The sequence below is a fragment of the Simochromis diagramma genome, unplaced genomic scaffold, assembly GCF_900408965.1.
Source record: "Simochromis diagramma unplaced genomic scaffold, fSimDia1.1 OVJJ01000159.1, whole genome shotgun sequence".
Taxonomy (NCBI): Eukaryota; Metazoa; Chordata; class Actinopteri; order Cichliformes; family Cichlidae; genus Simochromis; species Simochromis diagramma.
In genome coordinates this window covers 4,613,572-4,640,817 of record NW_024387197.1, presented here as the reverse complement: position 1 = coordinate 4,640,817, position 27,246 = coordinate 4,613,572, and the positions used below count along the sequence as shown (strand labels likewise).

At 41.9% G+C, this 27,246-nt stretch overlaps 1 protein-coding gene across 5 annotated transcripts in view; it reads left to right on the top strand.

Annotated features, from left to right (window-relative positions):
* Positions 1–27,246, top strand: part of arvcfb (ARVCF delta catenin family member b) — a 241,307-nt gene that overhangs the window by 133,926 nt on the left and 80,135 nt on the right. For 4 of the 5 annotated variants that reach the window (XM_040050177.1, XM_040050179.1, XM_040050180.1 and 1 more), the window contains exons 6-7: positions 21,212–21,370; positions 22,108–22,128. In XM_040050177.1, coding sequence (XP_039906111.1) covers positions 21,212–21,370; positions 22,108–22,128 — 180 coding nt within the window. The remainder of the gene's footprint in view (positions 1–21,211; positions 21,371–22,107; positions 22,129–27,246) is intronic. The other variant, XM_040050178.1, reaches the window with a different exon arrangement.

Sequence of the window (27,246 nt, the reverse complement as noted above, 5' to 3'; positions counted from 1 at the left end):
AATGGGCTTTGGTCTGTGGAATCTGCTTTAGTGTTTTCTCCCTCATTGGGCCATTTGCTGAGGCCCCAGTGGGGCAGACAACAATAGGCTTCATGTGAAAAATTCACCATGACGGGGGCATTCCAGCAAGCAGTTGATACGTTTGCAGCAGTTTAGTGGTTAGATAAAAATCTGCTACGACTGAAAAAGAAAAACACAACCCCAATGCTTCCAGGGACAGAAAATAAGATTGAGGATTCATTTGTTATTGGATGGTGCCTGCCTGCTATCTATCTAACTGCTCTGGCACGCAGTACTCATGGCCTTGTCCTGTTCCTCTTTGTCTCAGTCAGAATTTCATTCTAATGAAATGAGGGTGCAGCTGCAGTCCCGAATTAGAGGTGAAACAATTCTTACGTATCTTATTTATTTGCTGAAAGTCCCATGGCAGAGGGACTGGGCTCACTGCGATGCTACACAGCGCTCAGGTTGCTGCAGCCCGCGATATGTGCAGATGCTCGGAGTAATTGCTGTGAAGTCTGGGGATCTCTCACTCTCAGAGATGGTGTGAGTCCCTTTTGAAGTCAGGATGGGTTTTCTCTCCATGCTCCGAACCAGCTCTCGAACGTTAATTTATTTTCATTAAACTACCTGCATGGCTGAAGTGAGCAACAGAGAATTCGGGTGTTGAGCAAATGCTCATTAATGCTGAACAACGTTCTTCTGTGGCTGTAAGCTATTTAGAAAGTTGCTTGATATCTCATAAATTGAGCAAACTAATAAGGTGAGGGGCAGAAAATATTTAGTATCCCGGGAAAATTACTTTCCTGTTGCTCAGAAAAAGCACAATTTTCATTTCCATCTTCTTTGTTCGTCTGCCATTGGAGTCTTTAGCAGCCTGTAGAAGTGCGCCGTAAAAGGTTGGCACACTGATTTTGGAAGGACGCTTTGTTATTTTAACAAGCAGTCATGTGAATTTTATGCATTTAGCGTTTTCAACCTTCAAAAGCTGTCATGTTGATTTTTTTTGAATTCCAAAGTGTTTGTCTGTCACAGACAATCAAAGCCAGCAACAAAAGCCGTCAGGCAGAAGAAGAGGTCTTCAGTGCTTTGATCGATCAAACCCAAACTCGGTCAGTGAACTAATTTTAAGGAAGCGTGCAAAGAATTTTCAGTAGAAGAAGTTTCCAAGGGCCTTGAAATGTTCAACAATTCTCTTTGCTTAGTAACAGTGAAGATGTTGTGCTGTAGACAGTTATTTTTTGTTTTTTCGGTAATTAAATTTTTCCCAGTGTTCTGACAAAAGCCATTAGACCACTGGGTTCCATTACATCCAATCAAAATCAAGACCAAACAATAGAGATTGGTGTGAACGGGAGTTTGAACGTTTGTCTGTTTCTCTGTGTTGGGACTGCAACAGGCTGGCGACCTGACCAGGGTGTGCCCCGCCTCTCACCCTGGTGGCATCGGCTCCAGCCCCTCCCCACTTGTATTGACTGTAAATGCACGCACAGTTTCTTCGTGCACAGTTTGTATTCACGCATTCCTGTCGCTTCAATATGTTTCCTTAACAGTTTGCAGTTTGCCACAGACCTTCTTTGTGTATAAATGCTCACATTCCTGCTGAGGCATGAAGGAAGAGGACAATGCTATAGGGCACAAAAGCACAGGATGTTAGCATGTATTGTGGTTAATGCTGTTGGTGTCGGTCCAACCCTCCAAGTCAGTTCCTACGCAGTGCTTTTGTAACCTCTGCAATCCTGTGTGAAAAGCTGACTAGGACCTTTTGAGAAAACTTGCATATCTGCGTCTTTTCTGGCAGTGTAAAGCTGACAAAAAAGCCCCGTGGTTATATTGCATTTTCCCAGAGAAAGATTTGCTTTCGATTGTGTGCCTGCTTTTTCTTACAGCTCTTTCTCATGGAGGATTATTGGAAAAGGCTGTCACTGTCCAGTAAATTCTTTTTTTCTTTTTTCTTTTTAAATGCTCAAATAAAAGTACCATGGCAGTGGTGTGTGTGTGTGTGTGCTTGTGTGCACAGCTGTGTGTGTTTGAGAGGAGACAAGATTGCCTTACTGTTTGGCCACTGCTGACAGAAATATCCAGTGTTAGACAAGATCAGCATTTTAGCCGATACAACGAGACTTTCATTAAACATGAGATATTGGCCAGTCAGTCTTCCTCTGTGACCACAGCTAGAGAGTTTTATGATTATTATAATAATCATAAAAATGATCTCTTACTCGGCAAATGATTCCTCTGTGGCCTGATTTTACTCAGCAGCTTGAGGAGTCTCGGTCTCTAAAAATATGCTGTCAAAGCTGGCTCACCCTGATATGAAGAGCTGCTAGCACACTTTAAAGGTGACTTATAATGCTCATTCCCAGCTCCATATTTTAATTCTTGGACATTTTAGGAGAATAGCTTTGATTAAAATAATCTCTTTTCTTCTTATAATTCATCCTCTGTTAGTAATAAACTGTTTAAAAATCCACTGCCACGCCCTTCTTCTGATTGGCTGCCCTCTATAAACAGAAACCCTGGTCAGTAGTTGGGTGGGGTTTCTGTGATCCTGAGATGACCATATTAAGAATGTCCTCTCTCTTTGACATCACACAGAGCTGAGAGTTTAAAAACTTGTCAGAAACCAAGCATTTATAATAAAAAGCTCAGGCTTTAGCCTTACCGTGAGGCTTACATGAACATCCACCATTGCAACAGTGTATATCTGACAGACACAAAGGAAAACCATAATAGGTCCAGCTTAAGTAAAATCAACAAATGTCTGTCTTCATTCGGCGAGTCTAGCATATTAAATTTGTAAATTCCGTCTGGGAACAATTTCCAGCCTGTCTCTCCGTAGCTATAAAGGACTTGCACGCCTGAGTCTGTGCAGTACATGGTTCTGGATCTGGATCCAACACTGTAGTGAGTTATTTTTGGGTTCACACGCTGTAGAACTCAATGCACAGCAGTGAGAGCTGTTGAATGCCGCACCCCCTCCCACTCCCATTCCTGACAAAAGGCTCTCCACACTGTTGGTCTGGCTGCAGTCATCTCACACCCTCTTCTCTATTTTAAGCCTTCAGACAGAGGCCCACTCCCCTTGAGTGGACTCTGCTCTCACTGTGTGGGCTAGAGAAAAGGGGCCTCGTCTCACCCAAGGCATTTGCACCCACGCACACACATAACGCAGGTCCTGCCAGCTGGTGCAAAGGTAACAGTAGAGGTAACTTCCCAGATGGAGCGGCCTCAGTAAACCTCTGCCCCAGCTGCAATGAAAGTCTGGGGAGGATGCTCATTAAAGTTGGCTTTCTTACAGGGGAGCTGACATGGTTGTCAGGGATATCCCTGTGGATCAGCGCACACATGCACACACTGAACTCTCCTTACTCATCCTATGACCTGAACGAGTCTAAATCCAGACCCAATTATTATGAATATTTTTATTTGTTTGAACACTAACATTTGGTGTTTGGCTTTGATGAACAGTGGCTTTTTTAGTTTAGATGGAGTCATCAGAGTGAGTAACAACTGTATCCTGTATCCTGACCAGAAAAGTACCAATATTTTGGGCAATTATGAGAGGGTGATTAGGATAAACTGATTTGGAATAGTGGCACGGCATGAGAATTGTGTTAATCAGATGGCTGGCGTGCACCGGACATCCTCTGTCTGACAAACACACAAACCTCTCAGTGTTCCTGATAATCAGAGTGGTAGACAGGAAGGCACAGGGGATCTAAGCTTGTTGTTGCAGTCTCTTCTTCAGGTCACGGACTAGCCTGAAGCACCACTCACTGAAGTGTCCGACGATGGCTGTTGTTCTTATGGCTGCGTAATTGCTTTTAGATTACCTACGTTCCCCTGAGTTAATATAGCTGTGGTGTAGATCTGAAGAAAAGTGAAACCTGGACATCCCCAGGGGGGTTTTGAGGAGGTTCCTGGGGGTTCCCAGGGATATGATTAAATGAGTACCCACTCAAAATCAGCCTCAAAGGAGTTTGTGTAAGTGTGAGTTATATAATAGTGTGTTTCTCTTATTATAGTGGTCATGACACTTCTGTAGGTTGGCCAGAACAGAAAATCTTGAATGATTGCAACACAAAAACTCCTCATTTGTATCAGTGAGCTCTAACACAGGTTCCTACTTCTATTAAGCTGTATGTCAGTTAAACGTGTTTGCTTAAGTGGTAATTCCAGGTGCAGGTAATTTCTTAATTTTCTTTCATAGCCAACCCCCAAAATAAAGTAATAAAAATGACTTGAGAGTTCAAGTCCTCTCTGAATGTTTTTAACAAATGAATGCTGAGGAGGTCAGTAAGCGAAACATTGAAGTAAATATGATTTCTTTGACTTCTCACAGTCAAGTCCCATCTCATTAAGTGCAATCAACCAAACCCCAGCTCCTCTTCACCTCTTACAATGATGGAATAAATAGAATAAAAAAAATAAAAAAAACAGCTTTCTTAACTAGGTAATGGTACTTTTGTTCATCAAACAGTCTAGAAAACAAAAAAAATAGATTAAGGGAAGTGCCTCAAGCAGCAGTTCTAGTGGCCAAGAGTGACCCATAGACTGCCATGTTAAGATTCCCAACTTCATGGTGGCAGTTTGGTCTCTAGACGTGATTTCATCCATTTGGATGATACGAAGTCTCACAATGAGAAAAGTCACCACTGGTCCAGATATGGTTACTTATAGTTCCAAAAAATATGTGTGACAGGGCCAACACAATAAAAGGTCGAATTGCAAAGCCCAAGTATCCAATGGGTGACATCACAGTTATAGTCTATGGGTTATGCAGACTTATTGTCTTATTAACAATAATGATTAAATCTTATTAACCTGTCGGCCATCAAACTGTGGTATTCTCCTGAAAGAACAAAAACATGTTTTGTCATTCTCACCATATACAGCGGCTACGTGAGCGTCTCTGTATAGTTGTGTGGTTCAGGATTATGCGCAGCTCAGCCTGATGCCTCCGAGGAGTTTGAAGTGTTGGGCTGAAACTTCCTTCCTTTAGGGAGTCGTGTCTTCAGCAGGGTCTTGATGATATCTGTCATGCAAACTGCCCTGACCTTCCGTGTCACAGCATGTGCAGCCTGTAGGCTGTCATCACTCCTCTTCTAGCTACCAGCTATTTTAGGTCAAGATCCTGTTTACTGGATACCTAAATCTTCAGAAGTCAGCATTTCCTTTTTCACAGAAAGCGCCAAACAGCAGCCAATACAGAGAAGAGGGGGGCGTTTCATCACGGGTGGGAGATGGATAGAGACGTTTGTGTGACTTTTCGGTTGATTAAAGGCAAGCGGGGGGTTAGTAGCCAGATGCTAGACCTGCAGCTGGCTGGCTGAGTGGGAGGGGAGCTACATTGAAAAAGCTGTGGTGCCAGCAGAGTGGGGCTTAGCTAGACACTGAGAGGAGATAATCCATATTTCATCTGCATCCTCCTCTTCCTCCCTGCCACCTGCAGAGCAAGACAACACAGCATGAATAGTACATGATACAGAAATAAAATTGGAGGAGTGCTAACACTTCAGCGGAAGGAAGATATGCCCTAGTGTGGGTTTGTTTGAATGAAGTCGCGGGGGGGGACGTTAACGTAAAAGTGACCTGTGTCTGAACACAAGCAGCTACATATCCAGCCTCTGAAGAGGGACCACACCCGTTAAATTAAAGAGAAACCGCCCCCCCTCTTTAAAAAACAAAACTTCAGCTCTACCCACTCCCTGCTTCCTTTGCAGCAGTGCATCAAACACCTCTCCCATTCTCCCATTCAGATCCAGCCAAGAGGCTTTAATCTGCATTCATAATATATACATTCTCCAGGGTGCTTTCCTTGCCACTGAAAACGCAAGTTTTCCCCAAATTTTGAATTCCTCCAACAAATGTTTGCGATAAAAACCACACTTCTTAGTGAATGAGCCACATCTTCAAAGACACTATTTATATTTGTACCGTGGCCTCTTGTTGAAAATTTACTCTCTGCTAATTTAGCATGCAAAAAAAAAGGCTCGCTACCAAAACTATATTTCAGATATCTGCTCTGCTCTCATTTTAAATATTCATGATCTGCTCGCAGCTTTGAAAGTGAGCTTAAAAGAGTCTTTTACTCTCTCAGCCTCACACACACACACACACACACACACGGTCACGTATATACTCACATGCTCACAAAGCAGGCGCCTGCTCTATTTTCTCTCTGCATTTTTCACCCATAGTCAATAGTCTCAGGAAATCAGGTAGTCTTGTATCCACTCGCTTGTAAATGAGCTATTGCTCTTTTATTGCCATTAATTTCTGATTCAACACCCTAACGGCAACACGCTGTCATCAATAGCAAACCAATACAGATTCTGTTCCCCCTCCCCCGTTTGTCTCACTTGTGTTTACCGCTGTTATCACCCTTGTCATGAAAAATGCTCTTTGCGTAAACTCCAACTCAGAGTTTTTCCACTTCCCACACTGTGGGATGAGAGGAAGCTCTGTCTTTGCTTTGGAGTGATAGGGAGGGCATCTTGTCTGTGTACTCTGGTTGACCCGCACATTTCTGATGTGGGCTTGTGTTTAACAGTGAGCTCTGGCTCTCAAACCTCTTCTGACTCCGAGGTGACTCTGTTTGTGTGGACCCAACGTTCGGCTCTCCATCTTTATTTTGCCAGAGGGAAGTTCTTCCCGCTAACATTAACATTATAATAATGGCTGTTAGCTTGATGTAGACTGACACTTGAATTAAGTCATCAAAAGCAAAAAAATGTTCCCACATTTACTGCGGATTTAAAAAAACAAACAAAAAACAACAACAGTAAATTGGTAAGTTTTATGTGCCTTTAAAATCAGACAAATGTTATAATATCTTTTTACCTGGTGTGTGTGTGTGTGTGTGTGTGTGTGTGTGTGTGTGTGTGTGTGTGTGTGTGTGTGTGTGTGTGTGTGTGTGTGTGTGTGTGTGTGTGTGTGTCAGAAAGAGGAGAGGCTTCAGCTCAGCCAAAAATGACTCTAAAATGCAGTTGCAAGCATTCAGAATAGGTTATTACAACCAGGTCACACACAATAAACATCAGATGCCAGATCATCCAGCCCTTATGCACACATGTGTGACTACAATAGACAACACAACACACAGTATTTGTGTTGACTGTGAGAAAGAATAGTAAAGTTACTAGACTAGCTCAAGTCTCCTGACAGATTTATCCAGCAGCACAATGGCTCCTTTGTAACAAACACATACATTTTGCTTCACCTTATCACTTGACCCGTTGAAGGTTAGCAGTAAATTGGCGGGGATTTCTCCATCAGCCTGTTCTTGCGGCTTGTCCTCTAGCTCTCCGACGCCGTTGCCCACAAAATAAGCCCAATTCTTTTTACCCGTAGGTTGGCGCAAGGCCATAAAAACATCCCCAGAGGGGACTTAATCACATTTGACCGAGTGCATATTTGAAAAGCAGTCGCAGTTATTGTGATAGACTGTGTTAGCTCCGCGAGGTGTTATCTATGCGTACGACAAAGGCTTTTTCAGAGAGAGGTTCCAGTGAGAGGTGCCTTTGGGGTACGGGGCTCCTTCAGAAAGTGATGGGGTTTTCCTGCCAAGATGAGGAGTAGTTTCATTTGCTTCAAAGTGCCACAACTAGAGAAGGCATAGGAGTGAGAGCAGAAGAGTTTAAACCTTGTGTTACTTCTCTAGGGCCAGTGCAGATATTTATACAGTTTGGAGATGAAGCACAATTTTGCCAAACAGGTTTGAAGGGTCTATTTTCTAATCCACTTTCCACACCCCGCAACTAAAGTCCCACCAGACACTGAGTATTTTTCCTAAAACAGTTAGAGAATCCTGCTAAGCCTGTAGTCTTCCATTGCAACAGCCCTGGGCAGAGTTATTTCTGCACAAGAGAAACCAAGAGAAAGTCAGCGATGGAGGAAAAAAGGGGGGCATGGGGAGGGGGATTTGTGTTTGTTTGGAAAACCTGCGGTTGCACATGAAGACAGTTTTTAGAGAAAAGTTGTCCGGGGGCGGGGGGTTGTTAGTACGCTTTGCACTGGTAGCCTGACCGGATGTGGAGCATATGTCCCCTGTCCAGCTCCCTAAATCTCCAGTAGACCTCACATGAACTGAGCTTCTGGCAGCGCTCGTCTCGGAGCCTCCGCCGCGCACTGCATCACCCCCCCATTCTAGTCGCCAGCCCTCTGTGACAGACTCATGCTGACAGTGATCCAGAGGCTGAGGGGAGGGGCGCTGCAAACAAGCCCCCCCTCTGGGATTCCAGAGTTACACCATCACAGCAAACCCACCCCTGCCCCACACCCCGCCCACCACCCGCCGAATGCGGCAGGCTACCTCTAATCTGCTTCTGCAGCGCTCTGTTCTTTCTCTCTGCCCCGTCTCTCATGGTCACACCCGCTGTCCAAATAATCAAACCACAGCTATGATTGCCGAACCCTCTCCGAAGCTCATCGTTTTGGTTTGTCCTATAGGCTCCAAGTGGTTTCTCCTCCTTTTCCTTTTTGTTTATTATCCTCCTTCCCTTTGTCTCCTTGGCTACTGACCGAAAATCTGCACAATTTATTTATTTTCGATTTGCTGAGGCCTGCCATGAATTCCATGTTGAGATTGACTTTCTGGATGTTGGATTCCTAATCTGACTCCAGGCTATGAATGACGAGGAAAACACATGTGGGTATGTGATTCCGTGTGTGCGCAAGTGTGTTTGTGTGTTACGGCATGTAATTGATGGCATATGTAAGAAATTATCCGAGTTTTCCAAACATCTCCTGGCCAATTTGGATGGGAATATCTGCCTTTCCAGAGATTAAGCTGGTGTCAAATGTTGCCAGGGGTTGAGCTGGGGTTTCCATCTGTCACTTAATATCCAGTTCCGAGTGGGAAAATATGGTCGTGATGCCCTGTCGGGAAGCAATCGAGCCTCGAGTCTGTCAAGCGGCTTGGATAAGGTTTGTCCCGTTTCTAAGCGCTGGTACGAAGGAACAAAAGGGCACATCGGCGGAGGGTGGTGCAGGAGGGTGAAGTGGGGGGGGGGGACTTCTGGGAAGAGGGAGAAAAGCAGGTCTGGGGTGGGAAATAATGGAAGCGTCTGAAACCAGGAGACCAAGCGTGAAAGAGATGAGAGAGGAGGAGAAGCCCAGATTTGGCTCAGGATCAGTCACCAGAGGAGGAGAGATTAAGGGCCCATCATTCCCAGCTGCATCATTAGGAGTTTGATGCTCTCTCTTTAGTTAGTCACCTTGCGGCGCCAAGGTTTTGAATCCACACAGGCTATTTGCGTAATTCCGGTAGATCCGCGGTGGAGGAAGGTTTGATTCTGGGAGTACAGAGGAAGGGAGGGGGGATAAAATGAGAAGCTTGCCATTGAAGTTGACAAAATAAAAAAAAAAAAGGAAACAAAATACAAATCTGGGGGTCAGTTCCTGAATGCCTACTACAGCATGATCATGATAACCGCAACTGGCCGATATCACGACATGTATGGTGATATGTAATCATATTGTGATGTAACTTTAGGTATAAATGTTATGCCACAAACACTGAGTTTCTTAGCAGGAGTGCTAGTTTGCTAGTAGCTGCATTTTGGCATTTTCTTTGTGCTAAGGTGCTTTTAAAACCATCGTAACCATAAAGTGTTTTGCATTTGGAGCACTTCATGTAACAGCTGTTTTAGACATTCAGCTGAAATAGACCTGTGATATATTTCATTTTGTCACTTGGGATGGAAGCAAACACATAAGCTAAACTGAATTTGCCTTGTTAGTGTTTTTTCCCCTTCTCATCTTAGAGGTTGTGAAATCACTTCATAAACATGATATCTTAGCTCTTTCTTTTAAGGGACAAAACAGCAAGGGACCCCCCAAGTTTACATCTTTGCCACATTTTAGACCACTGATGAATTTGCTGCCATCAAAGCAGTTTTACATCTTTCACAAATGCACACACGGATCCTTGCAGCGCCAGGTCAGATAGACTTCTCAGTTATTCCAGAGAGCTTGGACCTGTGCCCTGGCTGTAACTGAGATGAGGCTTGGCTGAGCCGTCCTTGGATGTGACTGAATGCCCCTTTTATTCTGTTGTTGTTTTGTGTTTGGTTTGGTTTTTTTACACTTTTTATCATGCTGTTTTGGGCCTTTACCACACATTGTCAGCTTGTCCAGTTCCCCTTCCTTTACTTGACTTCCCTTCTGCCTCCGCTTCATCCCACAAACAAGCCTTCTTTTGGTTGGATGTTTGGATCACACAACCACATTTGCTTTTTCACCCCAGCGCACTCGCGTCTCTCATGCTCCTTCTTTCTCCCTCCCTCTCGTTTGAACTTTTACCATTTGAGTGTTTTGACTTGAAGAACTGCAGTGAGGGCAGGTGGTGGAAACAGAAGGGGTTGATGGGAAATTGGCAGACCCAAGGTTAAACAGGCGATCTTTGGTAAAGGATTAATTGTGTAAGAGCCATGTAATGATTGCTGGCGTGTCTCTGGAATGAAATCCTGTTAGTCACTCTGCAGGGGTCAGGCTAAAACTGTGCATGTCTTGCACTTGTGTGTGTGTGTTTGTGCATCAGGAAGGTGACTCTGATCACACCCGCATGCATGGCCAGGTGGCGACCTGACAGGTTTTGTTGTCTTAGAGGGAAAGATCCACAGCCTCCCTCCCACAGTGTTTAAATTAAGACATGCACATCTAATTTCTGCTTTAGTGGGGGAGTGAGTGGGAAGTGTGTATACCTCATATATACCTTGCAGTAATTGTCTCTTTTGACATTAGATTCATTTTACAAGCTAATTATATTTAACTGGTAACACTTAAATATATTTAACACTTGAAATCTGATGTTTGCAATCCAGATAGCAACCCTGATCACTACAGTATTTTCTTTTTTTTACCAGTGTATTTCAAACCAGCAGAATTGAAGCAAATTGCAGACACTTCTGTAGATCTGTAATCATTCTTTGATCAAATAGTTCCCGATGTAAATAGTTAAGTTGCAGCTTTGGACTCTTTCATGTAAGATGAATATGTTAATATGAACTGTGTTGATTTGCAACGTCAAGGTTCAGACCTCTGCAGTTCTCACAAGAAAGCACCAAGCTCAACTCAAAGCAAAGTTTGGGAAATTGGAGATAAGGAGGGCAGATCAAGGGAAGCTTAGATCTACAAGTGGATGATGAGGTGGAGCTCGTGGCGGGGCTGGGAAGTGCTGGGAGTATACAGCAGAGGTGGCAGCAGCAGCAGGAATCTCATCAGCTCTCAGGCATCACAGACTAGAGCTAGCATTGTGCTGGATTATGCTTGCTTTAGGATGCACATGCTGGCAGCTGTGTACACAAAGGATGAGTACTTGTTCTTGTAGTGTTTCCTAGTCTGTTTGGAGGACACACGCGTAGTTGCTGTCCTTGCAGTGTGGTCAAAGGGGGGAAACAGTGTGTGAAGTAAAGTGATGGCTGAGTATCATCAATATGACATCAATAAACTGAATGCACAACTTTCACTGCACACCTTGAGCAACGTCTTCAGAAAAGACTAAATCCAGGTGAAGTTTCCTTGTTGTGATTCTGTCCTGATTGAAGGAGAGCCTCTTATCTTGGTTCACTCCCTCATTTTACTCTATCTCTTCGTCCTTAGACAGCACTGAGCAGCTTATTGAACACAGATGATGAATGGGTGCGGATTGATGGCAGATAGCAGGCTGCTGCTAATTGACACCGTTGTATCGCTTAATCTCCCGCCTTAGCATTCCTACTTCTCCTTTTCTTTCCTTTTTCAGCACAGCAATCCATTATGGTTTAGATTAGTTGCTTTTTAGGTGTTGTGTGTCCTTGTGCAATCTATTGTAAAGAAATATTCTTCAGAGGCTGCTCAAGGGCTCTTGGTTATTTTATTTTACTTTTTTGGAGCATTGATTTTTTTGTGGACATTGTCGAGATATGGAGACCTTAAGGTTTGTTCTCTGCCCGATCTACATAAAGGTTTAATGTGTAAAAAAATGTCAAACATTTTTAGTTAGCTAAAGATAATCTAAAATGTACATTACAGTAGAAGCACACTCTAAGCACCTCTGATGGAGTTAGCCGGTGTTATAGTCTTTTTGGTCTCTGTACTGCTTGGAAAGATGAGGTTTCATTATTCACCAAGTCCTCAGCCACACTGGACTGAGTAAAGTGCAGGTTGTACAAATCCTTGGGCCCTCTTGTGAGCCGAATCCCTGTCCGTTTGATGCTTCAGCTTCTCTGCTACCATCGGCTGAACAGAAGTGATTTAACTAGCAAATCTCTTGCAAGCTCTTTTCTCCTCATCAGAGGAGGTTCGAGCTTTTGGCAAGGCTATATTTTAGGCAAGAAGACAAAACACCTTTATTTTTTTGCCGCCTTTTCTTGGGCACAGGAACTCCAGGGCGTGCTGTACTTCTCTGGCTAAATCCAGTCCTTAACAGACAGGCTTTGCTGGGTTTATGAAAGGGTGTGTTTTGTTTTCTCAATGAGGCACTCTTAATTTCTTTATCTTTATTTTTCAGGTTTGACTCTTGCTGACACACACATACACACACCAGCATAGTCGTACTAGTGGGAACGTTTTCATAATGATACCCTGCTCCAGGGACTTTTATTCCAGCTTAAAGTGTCGTCTTCCTTTGTTACTTCTCATGCTGCATTTTGGGATCATTCGATTTAGTAGCTCTCCTGTTTAACGTCGGACGTTCTACTCACCCAGTACACAACCTCAAACGTCTTCCTCCTTCCTTATCACGTTTTTCCTCATAACCCTCTGACACTTTATCATTCCCCTCTCTCCAGTCAACCATTAGCTTAACTGTGCTCTACTTCACCCTTCCTTGGCTGAAGGGTAGGGCTGGGCGATATGGCCTGAAATCCATATCGCGATATAATTTGAAGCATGTGCGTTAACGATATATATCGCGATATATTCTTTTCTTCTGTATAACGTATTTTCCACACTATAAGGCGCACTTAAAATCCTTTAATTTTCTCAAAAATCTAGAGTATGTATGTATGAATTCTGGTCCCAGGTCCCAAAGTCAAACGAACCCTAAGAGTTAAAAACAGTCTAAATTCTTTCATCTTTAATAAAATCATCAGCGTTGCTGCTTTACCAGGTGTAACAATTAAGTTTAACATCCATGCATCCATGAAAACAGAAGTTCTTACATTTAACTGAGTTACAAGTTAACAGGAAGTTAGCTCGCTAGTTTCCACCTAAACATGACGTACCATGTTCTGACTGAGAGATTTTTGAAACTAATTAAAACGTACAGCTCTGCTACCACTTCCAACATAATGAAGACAGGAAACTAAACAGCAGTGGCGTTTGCAGGGTTACTGAAGTTGGACTACCTGGTATATAATGTTGTGCTACGTGATTGCTAGCGACACAGCTATGTTAGCATAACATTAGCACAGTGAAGCTGGAGGATGAACGCCAACTTTTTTTCCACTCGATAAAAGTTAACATGAGGGATTCTGGTGGTCAGGGACAAATGCAATCGCATAGCAGGATGCTATACACAGGCCAAACTTCAGTCAGGAGAACAACTGAGATTATTCATCCACAATACGAGGTTAGTTATTAATATACTGCAACAACATGGGACTAGAACAGCTGCGAGAGAATTCAGCATTAATGAATAAATGTTACGGAAGTGGAGGAAGCGCAGTTTTTGGCTTTCCCCATATTTCAAAAGTGCTTCATCTCTTTGCTATGACTGTCGCCCGGCATAATTTGCAGATGATAATGGTTGTAGCCGCTGCGATGCTTTCGACCAAAACAGGTGCAGCTTGATGACATCATCAACATGCGCTATCGCGATAGAGCGGTATAGTCAAAATCTCTATCGTTGGCCGAATTTATATCGTTTCTATCGTATATAGTTTATATCGCCCACCCCTACTGAAGGGTATGCTTTCCTGAGGCTCCTTGACTTGGAATCAGCCTCACCTTTCCCCGGGGCCCTCAGAAAGCCTGACTGTGGCCAGACAGCTTTTAATAATTTATTTAGGGGCAGTAATGTCGAGTTCGACGCCACGCTTTAATTTATTGCATGCAGAGTGCGGGAGAAGTGAGCCAGCAACCTTGCATTAAGCTTGGATCAAGAAGCCAGTTTGTCAGCGAGCCCCTAAGGATCCCCCCGCGCTCTCCTTTCTGTCCAGTGCTCTAACAGTGTTTAAACAACTGCAGGATGGTGCTGCTTTTATTACATATTCCTGCTGTGGCAGCACCTACTGTGGGTTCATCCATTGAGCCTTCAAAGAGCTAAACATCATAGGAATGCAGTTAACTTGTCCAGATTAACAGGGGGATGAAGCGGTGGAACAGGGGGTAACTTCCATACAGTACTCTTGTCCTCAAAAGATAAATCAAAACCATTCATGCTGCGCCACATCCCCATAGGTTTCTGTCTTTGATGATCTTAACTGAATGACTAATTAAGTGCTGTCTTTATTTTATGAATATATAATATTATTTTCTTTATGGAGTGTTAATAAAGAGACCAATGAGCTAAGGACAGATATCTTTTATCAGAAGTGGAAGCCAGTGACTGGCACAGGATCCACAAAAGGCTGTGCACGTTCCACTGGACCTTGAATCTTCAGCAAATGATGCAGTTCTGCAAACAAAGCTTTATTTTATTACGACTGGGAGACATTGCATATTTTAAATGAGTTGTGTACACACTTGGAGAGTCTTCAAATAACTTATTTTCCATTCTGTTTTTAGCGCTGGGCACTGAGTCAGGAGGGTAATTTGCATATATAATTAAACAGAACAAGGATGCTGATTGGATGCAACTAATCAGTACTGACCTTTTTCAGAATGCCATTAGAACACTGTTCCCAGCAAAGCTGAACTTTATAGCCTGAGGTCAGTTGTTTAAAAAAATGTCTTTTCTTCAGCTCACAATGATTTTGTGTAAATAAATGTCTCTTTCTATGCAGCTGATAGCCTTCCCAGTCATTAACCCCAATAATGGGGCTTGGGAACCATTTTCCAAGTGTAATGATCTAACTCGGCTCAGTTCAGAGTGCTAATTGACTCTAAGTTACTGAATAGAGTGGGGCAGGTAAATGAAGGAAGCAGTTTTTATTTTTAGTGAGCTGCTGAAGGAGGTGATGCATACCGAGACTGAGAGCCCAGGTCTTTTTTCCCATCAGGGACCTGGAGGCTGGAGGGTTGCAGAATTAGGGGAGAGGATCCTAGACGTAAAAAGTGCAAACTTTTTGACTGATCAGCAAGAGGGAGGAGCAGATCGATGAAGGGCGTGTGGGGCTTTGAAGCCTGAGAGAACTTGTCCAATCAATGGAGTGTTTGCTTATTAGTGTCTTCAAAGATGTGAAGAAAACAAGCTGTATTCCTCCACAAAGTGTCACTTAGTCTTTCAACACAAGACAACAGGGAATAACACAAAAACTTTTCCTCTTGCTCGCCTGTTGGCCTTCGCTTCATTTCTCCTGTGAGCTTTATGTAATTGGGCAGACAGAAATAGTCATCATTACAGCATGTGAATGAATTTGCAAATAGATTACAAGAACTTGGAAGGATGTCACTGTTGGAGATTATTTAAATTTGTCTTTAAGAGAAAGACTGAGGGGTTCAAAAAAAGTAAGAAATATTTTCTGAATGGAAATATTTGCATTTTTTTTAATGTATTTATTTATTTTTTACAGAATTTTTAAATACATTTCATCAGGGTCAAAGAGAACAGGAAGTGCACACATTATTGTGGCATTTCTAACACCCTGAACAAAGTCCTTATGACCAGAACAAGCAGACTTCCTTTTTCCTCCGACATAAGAAACACTCTTTCTCCCACTACACCGTCCAACTGCAAGCCTTTCCCTCTCCGCCCTCTCTATTACTTTCGATTTCCTCTCCCTCTCTTGGCTCCGTGCTGTTTTGGTTATCAGTGATTGCTTCAAATGCCTCCCTTTCCCTCTCCACCCTGAGAGCTGTAATTTTGTCACACTCCAGCGCAGCAGCAGGCCATGACAGGGCGTTGCACCTCCGACCGTTGACTTTGTATCATTTTCCATCAGCAGGAAATGCAGCACCTGACCTTGTTTCTTTGAACAAGGTCAGGTGGGTTATGCGGAACTCCATATTCACTGTCACCTGTAGCCTATAGACATGTTTTTTTTTTTCTTTTTGAAATCCACGGCCTTTCAATGAAATATGAATAAAAATGGTCCTTCTGAATTTTCTTGCCTTGAAAGAAGCTTTAACTTGGCTGTAAGTATCAAGAGGTGAGGAGCTTGTTGCCTATCCTGCATTGCAGTGTTGTTATCCTGATATCAATGCTAAGTTATTAAACCTCCACGCTTTGTTAGCTCTTGTTCTTACAACCAGTGCACTATAGCTGGTGCATGGTATCATAAGCATATGGTTTTTGAGCTGCCTGTCTTTTTTTATATTCTGCTCCATGGAGCCAGACTTTTATTAAAGTTTTCAGAGTGGTCTTGACCAATATTTCCTCAGGCTTTCTGAAGGTTTTTAACGTTTTCCTTTGGCTGCTTATTTCACCAATTTTCAGTCTTGTTCTTGTTCTTGTACTTGACCGTTTTCAGAGGATTTGTTTGTTTGTCAAGCCAATTAACACTGACCAGTGAATCATTCAAGCATCATCATTCTGCCTAACTCAAGCGATGACTCAGTATTGTGTCTACGCATAACAGACAACTTGGCAAAGAACACTAAATTGTGTCTTTAGGCACTTTGTTACTAGCAGCCTGTTGCAAAAACAGATCATTTGATCATAGTTGAATCTACGAAAATGCCAAAGATAACACAGACAGGAATAAAATTATATTTTTGTACCAACAAGGTGATTCCCAAAGAGCTGTTAGCCAAAGAGCTGATATTTCTCAGCATGGTGTACAGGACTAAAGGGGAAGTGGCAGCAAAATGAACAGCAGCATATTATGTGAACTCTCAGCAAAGGTCTATCGTTTCCCCTTTTTTCCTGTCTAGAATATCACGTTTATTTAAAGACCTAGGGGAAAATAAAGAGCAAAGATAGTAAAGACCACAGAAAAGGAAAGAAATGGAGAAAGAAGTGAAGATAACGCACATGCCACAATGGTGTTCGCTGTTAACTGACTTTGGGACGCAGTCCTGAAGAAACAACTTATGTTAGGACAATAACGTGGAAACCCAACTGAGTCCTTGAAGAACTTTATTAAGACCAAACTTTTGCTCTCGGACATCGACCTGGGGATACAAGACTGCCGCAAGATTTTTCTTTTGACCACGGCTACCCAAAGTTATCCAAAAAAGAAGGGAATATGCTCCACTGCGTAAACTGTGCAAGACACGAGCCCCAGCAAGGTTTCGGGTCTATGTTGACAGTCCCATTGCATATAACAGAGCAACAACAAAGGAGGATTAAAGGCCAAAAATTAAGGGCCATTCGTGAGTAAACAACTTATGGAAAAGTTACGGAGTAGAGACACAAGTAACTGTTTATCAGGACAATTTAGAATCAGAAATGCCGCTCTCCAAATCACTAGGTCACACTTTGGAAGACATTTTGATAATAAATGTGGTTTAATCTAAGTATAATATATGAGCAACTTGAGAGTAGGGAAGCACACACGCAGAACCAGAGAGGATCTCTGTGCTCCCAGGAGGGGCCCTTCATTTGGAGGATTCCCTTCCCTGTTCAGAACTTCACTTTTGTAGTTTATACTATACATGTTTGCTTAGGGGAATATGACATAATTCCAGGAATATAATATAATATAGTAAAATTAAATGTTAAAGCCCTGCAAAGCCCAATCAAAAGGGAAAAAATTGCAACCAAGATGAAAATGGAAAATCAAGTCATAATATTCTGGTAAGGGATGCGTATAAATAACATGGAACATTAAACAGTTAAACAACTGGGTTTTAGACATACATATTACTCATCATACAAACCAGGACATGCAAGAGGTGTCGCAATATTAATCTCTAATTAAAAAAAACCTTTCAACTAATTAGACAAAGAGGGGCTATATATCCTAGTAACTGGACTCATTGACCATAAGCCATGTTTACAGACCACTAGGTAATGACCAAATGCTAATTAAGAAAATATTTAACATGATTACTGAAGAGACCAGAGGTACCCTTATGTATGGCAGAGACTGGAACATACAGCTGCAGCCCTCTCTTGACTCTACTAATACAACTAAAAGAATGAATCTGAAGACATGTACAGTGAAGAAGGGTTATAAGGTTCCCAAAACATTATCTGAGATCTATGATTACTTTACTGATTATAAGGAAATTAAAGGAAGGTATACATAGATGGAATTTGTTATGCAAGTCAAGTGGTAGTAGAGTTGACATAAACAACTCGGTCAGTCCTGGTTGAAACATCAATGAAACTATTTAATATGTGGAGAGAATGCTCTCAGGATTCATATGGAAGCCCAGAGTGAGATGCACAACACTACAGCTTCCTGCAAAGTCATTTTAAAGCTGCAGAATTGAGATATTTAATCTACTGGTGCAACCCTTCCTACAAAGCAAAATAGTAAGGTGGACATTACTCAAATAGATTTACCATTTCAAACAATAATCAGAGACAGAAAATCACATTTAGAACCGAAAGAAAACTGTGGGACAAGAACACCCCTAAATATCTGGTTTGAAGAATATGAATAACTAAAATTAGGAAATCCGATGAAACTGCTACGGTGGGTAGCATATGATAAAGAATTTGCTCCAGCCCAGCAAGATAATCGCTTTAAACGATGGTCAGCCAGAGGTGTTTGGACATCAGATGCAGGGGAAATGCACAGTTTTGAAAGACTTAAGGGCAAACATGATTGGAAAAGCAAGACTACTTCCGATATTGGGGGTTAGATCCTATTTTAACAGTAACATGAAACCTAGGGATGAAAGTAATACTGGCCTAATCATCCTACTAACTGATGCGTACAAATCTAAGATTACACAACTGAATAGATCTAGTTCAGGTCACGGGAGGGAATTTACATTGGAAAAATATGATTCGATTTTTCTTACTACTCAGAAACTAAAATGAAAGCAGAAGGTCCAATGTAAACGTGGACGTTGTTGGAGACAGTGTGGAGAACTGGTGGCTGATCACTTTCACATCTTCTGGGGTTGCCCAGCTATTCAACCATATTGGAGTGAAATTGTAGAAGTAATTACCCAGGGAGCTGGTAAGAAAGCAGTTACCAGGAAATGGCTAATGAAAGAACTCCCAGTAAAGACAGAATGGAAAGAAAAAGTACAGGAAATATATAAAATGGAGAATTCACTTTTTCTGAGTGTAGAATGGATCAGTTCAGTAAATACAGGAGGTAATGGGAAAGCTATATTGTAGTTAATATGTGGAATAAGGTATTTTGACAGAAAACCTGAAGTAGATATGTATTTGCTTGTTGTTAAACCCTTTTATTGTCAATGAATGATGTAATGATGCCTTGCAAAGCTCCTTTTCATCTGATCCATCTACTGTTCACTGAAGCCTCATCTGAAACTCAGTTAAAGGGAAACAGGAAGTAAAGACCGAGGTACATCAAATTATATAATAACTAGACTGAAAATTAGTGGCATCAGGTATTTTGTAGTGTTAAATCCAAATTTGAAATGTCTGATTCAAATCAATGTCACTATGAATTGGGGAGATCAGGAGAGAGGTTTAACAGTGGTGTCTTTAGCCATTAATAAAACATGGTAGAGGCTCTGTCGTGGTTTCATGCTGTAGTTCTGTGAGTGGCTGTGGGGATCCTGTCAGAAGTGATGGAAATATGAATGTAGAAAAGTACCATCAGATTTTAAATCGTCATTGGCCTCCTCAGAGCCCAGACCTCAGCATTGATGAAGCAGTGTGGGATTATCTTGACCGGGATCAGAGCTCAAGGTAGAAACAAGAAGCCTAGAGAAATATTCCTGAAGACTACTTAAAGAAATGATAAGAAAGCGTGTCTAAAAGAGTTCAATCTGTGTTGAAGAGCAAAGCTGGTCACTCCAAATATTGATTTTAAACCTGTTAGAACTGTATTAACTCTGCTTTTTCTTTCTTTTTCTTTTTTACTGTATTTCAATTTAAGTTTTCCACATTTGAAGAAATAGTTTCACCCATTTTCCTAGCAAAATATAAAGAACCAAGGAATGGCTCAAGGCTTTTGCAGAGCACTGTGACAGAGAGAGTTGGGAGAGAGGGAAAGAGTTGTCAACAGTTTTTCAGTCGAATGAAGACACCTGGCCACAGTTTAAGTCACAAACTTACCTGCCACAAGCAAGACGTGTGGAATACCTCCAATCTGCTGACAAGTTGTTGTTATCTTCCTCCGTGCTATGTTAGGTTTTGTTCTAACAATCACTGCGCTGCTGCTGACACGTGGCACAGTAAACACAGAGCAAGACCGAATCCAATCGATTGGCCCATTGTCATCGATGTCCAGTCTAGCTTTCTGAGTCACTGTCCAACCACTATCCAATTCAATTACTGAATCAGTGCATGTCTGATGTTCCCTATCCTAAATCTGCTGCTGTTACAGTGACAATAACGTGAACATTTCAAATTCAGCTACGTCCTTTTTTGAGTGAACCAGTTGTGCATTTGTGTTTTTAAACTGCTTTTTTAAATCTTTGACAGTGTATGTACATTTCCATGACCTATGTACAAGCACATCATGTGCTGGGACAGACTGAATACGTTTGACACACTGAGTCACTGTCGTTGTGAAAACGGCAGTATGTTATTTTTAATTATATCCATACAATACAGTTACATTTTCATATTTCAGTCATTTTCATGAATATTTTTTTGCAGCCCTTTTTTTTTTTCATACCGCATCGTGTTTGGAAATCGTAAACACTTATTATTCATATCCGTGTATTTTAAAGCGGTTATTTTCTACACATTATTATTCACGCCATGCGCTTCACACTTTCCATCTACTTGATGTTCGAGTGTTGCATTGCAAATTGCAGGTGGCATTATATTTAATACACTTCATTTGCAATGTTCTTATTTATGCTCTGCTTCTCTCTGCTGGATTCTAATGTCATTTGTTGCTGCTGTGGCCCAATTAAAGTTTCATCTTGTCGTATGTCTAATGGATGATTACCTGGATGCTGTTCTGTTTTTCTCCACTCTATCTTAACAGCTGATCTTTATTTTATTTATTTTTTTTAATCTGCCGGTTATTTCAGTTCAGTTTTTCTCAGATTCTCTTTTTTACTTCTCTCTGCACAGGAGCAGAGCCCCAGTAACGCCACATCCCTGGCCATGATGCAAGAGCCGCAGGAGGTGGTGGAGGAGACGGTCACCATTGAAGAAGACCCCGGCACCCCCACCTCCCACGTCTCAGTGGTCACCTCTGATGATGGAACCACACGGCGCACAGAAACCAAGGTAAGACGCAAAGCTGCACACACAGCATGGTCACAGTGCATAGGCAGGGGCTGATGCTGATCCTAAAAAAAAAAAACTAGTGACGAGATGATTAAAAATAAAGGTCAGTTATACAGGGGGGCAAATTATTTGATACGCTGTTAAACTTGTGCATTTCTAGCATTTAAATGGAGCAAATTTCTGTTCATTTCTTTGTAAGTGACCAAACTTATAAATTCAGCAGGGGATCAAATCATTTTTGTCCCCCACAGATATATTAACTTAATGGAGTGATCCAGTTAAAATTTTAAACTTTAAAATGTTTTTTAAATAAAGCTATGACCTGTACATAACACTGGTAAGCCATACTTTTTCTGCGTACTATCACACGAGTAGGACTCTTCAAAGCAGCGGCATTGTTTTGGCACATTGATCCCAATAACCTCATAGTAGCAAAACTCCCCAAAGTCCCTTTGATCCATTTCAGTATTGCTCAAATTATGCGTATGGATTACTGCTTGGCACCGTATCTCCACTCCCAGACTTCCATTCTTAAGAACTATAAATCCCATAATCCTACAGCCCAAAGTGGTTTCATCTCCTTCTCATGGCTTTATTTTCTTCATTTTCTTTCTTTTATTTGTTATTGTTATTATTATTATTATGAGCAAATTCCCCTGATGTTCTATCAGTTTTGTGCTCCTCAAAAGCTCCTTTGTTGATTCGTCCTTTACTGTGTTCTTTTGTTTTTCTGTAAGGGTATATCAGCTAACGTGAAGGTGAGTTGACTTTTGTACCAGTATAGCTTTTCCCATCACGCCGCCATTATTTGTGTGCCCATACAGGCTATAGCAGCAGCGTGCAACACAACTCTGCATCATCACAAGCTAAAAGCGACCTCTCACTTAAGCCACTGCTTGCTGCTTCCACCTCGGTTGATCTGTCCCTAGCAATACTCTCTTTTGCATAGTTTTTCTCTGTCTTTGTTTTATGTAGTGTCTCAGTATTCCTTGGTGGAATCATAAATTATAAGAAAGTCTATAATTTATAACTTTGATATACAGCTGCAAGCAAAAGCTTGACAGTCTGTGGCCTTAGCAGTAAATATGGAGGCGACATTAGAATCAGACTCTTTTAAGTCAGTGAGTCGGACCTTCACAATAACGTCTGAGAAAGCAAATAATGGCACAAACACATCAGATTTGTGGGTCCTGCACAAAAACAGCAACTCATTATGCGTTCTCTCTAAAGAGTTTTGACTAATGCAGTCCATTTTCCTTAATAAATAAATGTCCAAGTCTAGTTTATATCTATATCTAATTTTAGGACTTTTGTGAAAATCTAATGACGTTTTAGGTGATATTTATAAAGAAACACAGTGAAGTGTTCACAAACATTTTCCTGAAACTGTACGCTTTAAATTATAAGGTTGGGGAATTTTAATATCAGTGAAATTGTTTTAGGTTTCTTGAAATCAAAGTAAATTTGGTGTTTGTTTAACATGTAAACCAGGACAAAATCATTTGCTACCTTGCTGAAGATCTCAGAGCTGTGAAACCTTTTCAGGCGGTATCATTATTCTGCTAAAGCCTGAATTCATTGTTGTATTGGATTTGACCAAACAGCATCATCAGAATAATGCTGGGATTGAAAATTCAGTTTTTGCTTCTACATTTTAAGGCGTTCAGAGATAGGGTTGTATTGCAAGATCTTTGCGGGGGGATTCAGATATACGCCTTTGTGGCTACAGTCAGCTGCTGTAGCTGGAGGCTTCCAGAGCAGTGGTGAGGAGCTGTGTGGAGCTCTTACTCCTGTGACTGTGAAACTGTAATTAAAAAGCCTGGTCTAATCCCTCATCAGGGAGGACCCGTTGCCCTCCAGCCTGTTTACTGCTAGGGAATTGGCCACACAAACTCTCTCGCACGCTTTTATGCATTACAGCGCAAGACTTGTTAGGAGTAACACACACAAAATGCACGCAGTAAAACATCACACTAATCAAGGGCTTTGCTGCCGAGGACGGGGAAAGAACGAGGCTAGTTTTAAGGGCCTGCCACCCTGCTGAGAGGTGGGGTTGCCTGTTTTCTGGAAGTCACTTTGAAGGGGAATGTAGATTAAGCAGATTGCTCAGGGTGAACTTGTGGAAGGTTGTAGGTCTGTGGTGGTAAACAGATCCAGACCCAGTTGAGAATTTACAAAGAGAATTTTGTCCTGCTCGCTTTCCTTGTCTGTCTTTTTCCTCAACTCCTCTCCTGTCTTTGACTCCCTTTTCTGAAGTGTTCCTTTACCCTATCCCTCTTTCCATTTCTCCCAGCAAGTCAGTTGTATTTATGTGCATACGTGCTCTTTTAACCCAAAGGTTTGCCATGCTTTCTAATGCTAACACACTCCTTTCCCTTTATGGTTATCCCCCACCTGACTGTTTGAAGTTGAAGCACTGGAGCTTCTCCTACATTGCTGATTTGCAGGCAAAAAAAGAAAAAAGTTTGTTCAGTTGTAAATATTTTTCTTTTAATTCAGTATTCGGGAAAATTACTTGGTAGAATAATGGGAAAGGAAGAGAAAAGTGGGGTTTTTTCCCCCTGATTGTCCGTTGGGAAAAAATAAAAACGGATGGGACTTGTGTTGTAGAACTGTGTGGTTGTGCAAAGAGACCGGTAAATCTCAGGTGACAAATGGAGTTAATCTTGGAAATTTCTCATTTAAGGCTGCAAAACAGCACTGAATAACCTTTCATTGGCAGATTAACTGCTGGTTCTGTTTATGCGCTCAATCAGGTCAACTCAAAAGTGAACTGGCCCGGACCCTGAACGTGCGTATGAGTTAGAACACATATACATGCCCAATTAGATGCACATTCTACCTCCTGCCCTACAATGCCATGCTTTTTTTTTTCTTTTTTCTTGGCTGCCTCCCAGCCCTCTTTTCCTGCTGGCAGACACTCTGAATAAAACACCGGTCATTTCAGTGCTAAAGTACAGTTGGACCAATAAAAGCAGCCTTCTTTCTCATTGGTCTGGATGTGAGCTAGTGTGTGTGTGTGTGGATGCAGACCACCAAACCAATAGCATTCTCATCGCCCATCATGCACTGGCAAGTCAAACTGAAGCAGCAACTGGTTATTATCTTCCGGAGGGAAAAAAAAAGGCCTAATGGTGATTTATTCATGTCTGGCTGTTATTAAAAAAAGAAATTGTCTTCGATGAAGATAGACTGCACACTCATCAAGCTAGGCAGTTACTAGAGCAGAGTAAGAACGCTTTTCTCTCAAGATGCAGACAACTGCTGTAGCCATGTGACATGGTTTATAAGTATGGCCGAGCCCGGCACATAATTAGCTTTGAAATCTGACAAGAGTCTTAATTTTCTTTATCCTCCTAAAAGTTGATGATACACTGCAACAGTGGTGTCAGATATATTGTGAGCCCCTTTTTAAAACTGGCTTCAGTGGAATGATTGCTAACGAAGCAGCTAATCAAAGGAAAATTGCCACCTTGGGACGTTCTTGAAATCGACACAGTTGTCAATAGCTCCGTGTCTGACACCCACAGGAAAAATGATTTGACTGGTGCTTCGGATACAATGTATTCAAAATTGCTGAATGGGTTTCTCAAGTCTTTGTCTATTCTCACTGCAGGAGGCTAATGAGAGATAGCAGGCTAACTCTGCGTGGGGCTACAGAAGTTGAAGCTTCCTGACAAATGCTGGATTCAGAGGAATAATTAACAATCGAGACAAAACTGAATAATAATGTCTGAGTCACGATTTCAACAGGCCTAGTGTTAAAGCCCACTTTCCCCCAAACATTTTATGCGACCATAAAATGCATGGGAAAGCAGCATGTAGCCACTGTGACATCATCAATCGTTTAGGGAAGTTCCCTGGTGCTGAGCAATTTAACGATTGCCACCTCGGTATTTTGAAACCAGAGACAACAAGCGAGAAACTGATCTGGCTGAGAAACCGAGGGACACCACACGCTCGTATGCTCTAAAAGCCTGTTTTATCCTCCTTCTTGGCTCTAACTGGGACCATAGCTTACAGAATGAACATGATGTTGCGTTTATGAAGACTTGAAACTAGCCATTAAGACCATAACCTCAAATAAATCAAGTGAGAGGTTTCCCCCCCCATAGGCTTCTACATCTGGACTTCTTTTTTAAAAACTGCTTTTAATAAGTTAGAGAGGTACGTTTAACCTGAAGTTTCAGTGTCACGAAAAGGTAACCTATGCTTAACACATTATGTTTGAATTCTGCTATAAGTGCCATATATGGAACCATGACGCACTTAAGATGAGGTTTTTATATATATATATACATATATCTGTTTTCTGTGTATTATTGTAGGGTCTTTACCTATATAGTATCCTATTAGAATCTTCCAGATTCCTGATGTGATTCCTGATCTGGCACCTCCACCACTCCTTTCCCCTTCCACATTTCTACCTCGTCCTTTTCCTGCTCATCTCAAGCCTCATGCACTAAACTGAAATCAGAGCTCTAACACACTAAAATAGGCATAAACACGCCTTTTCATTCTCAATTTTGTCCCAGTTACTGTCAGCAGATTAGAATTGCTACCCTCCCATCTTCGACAGTTACCAAGAGCCAGCTAAACAACAACAAGAACAGCTGGTTATAAGCTAACATTATGCTAATGTTTGACTCCAGCAATGTTAGCTCCACCTCAAAGAAAGCTTCAGTCACTCAGGCCAACAGAAAAGTTGAAATCCTTAAAAATGTTGGTGTCGCTGTCATCCATCAGAAGTGAGCTTCATTGGCTCATCGACCTGTTTCAGCCTCCTTTCACAAAGCCTTACAGCCTCCTCCAGACTGAATAGCTGTGGATGCTCCACACCCGACATTATAACATAAACAGTCATCTGACGGATTTATTGCTAGGTGTTGATGTTATTAACATATAGTGTGTACAAAAAAAAATTTTGATCCAAAAAATAGAAACACTCTGACCGGCCAGCTGTGGCCATTTTGGGTTTCAAACAGTTAAAAGAAAGAATATCACAGTCTCATGACGGAAAACACATAGTAGCTAAATATCTGAATTATGGGAAGAGCTTTACTCCTTCACAAATATTTGACCCCTCCTCTAAGGTCCCACTGGCACTGGAGGAGACTTCTCTTACACATCTGTGGTTTAGTGGTGATTCCAGCTCATTAAAATAGCAATGTATCTGTTTATTAGATCATTTTGTTATTCCTAAGCTGTTTCTCTTTTGTTGCTTGTTACACTCAGACTATGTGAATCAGAACTGTATGGATCAGTGTGTAATGAGACAAATTTTCCCACGAATCCCTTCAACTTCAGGTCACCAAAGTGGTGAAAACCATCACCCGTCGCACCTACCATCCATTGTTGGTATCTGACAACTTGTTAGTGGAGTCCAGGCCTGCCACACGCACCCCCACCCCGGTCACCAACTCGACCCCCACCCTATCCGAGACAGACCCAGTAAAGGACGCCGAACCTGTGTGATTTGTGTTGTTTCTTGCCTCCCCCCGCCTGCCTGAATTTTCCCAAGATATAATAACAGTTTTAATTTTCCTCATTCTCTTTAAGAGAAGATGAAAACTAATCTAAGGTTTTGCAATCATAAGCTGCTCAAAAATCTGATCACTCCCTCAGTTTTGCCTCACTAACCCATGGCCACCTTGTCAATTTAAGCGCCCGATAAAGTGAATGCCACAGAGGTTGTGAAATGTCTTGCAGTGCTGTAAAGTGGACAGTTTGACGCCTGCTACTTTCCCCTCTGTTTTAACAGTTTGGTAAACAGTCTAGGACTGTGTCTTAACTGCCTGTGGGTTTTTTTGTTTGCTTTGTTTTTTTGTTAAACATTTTTCAGTACTGCTGTCACTTCCCAAGCATGTACAAACACA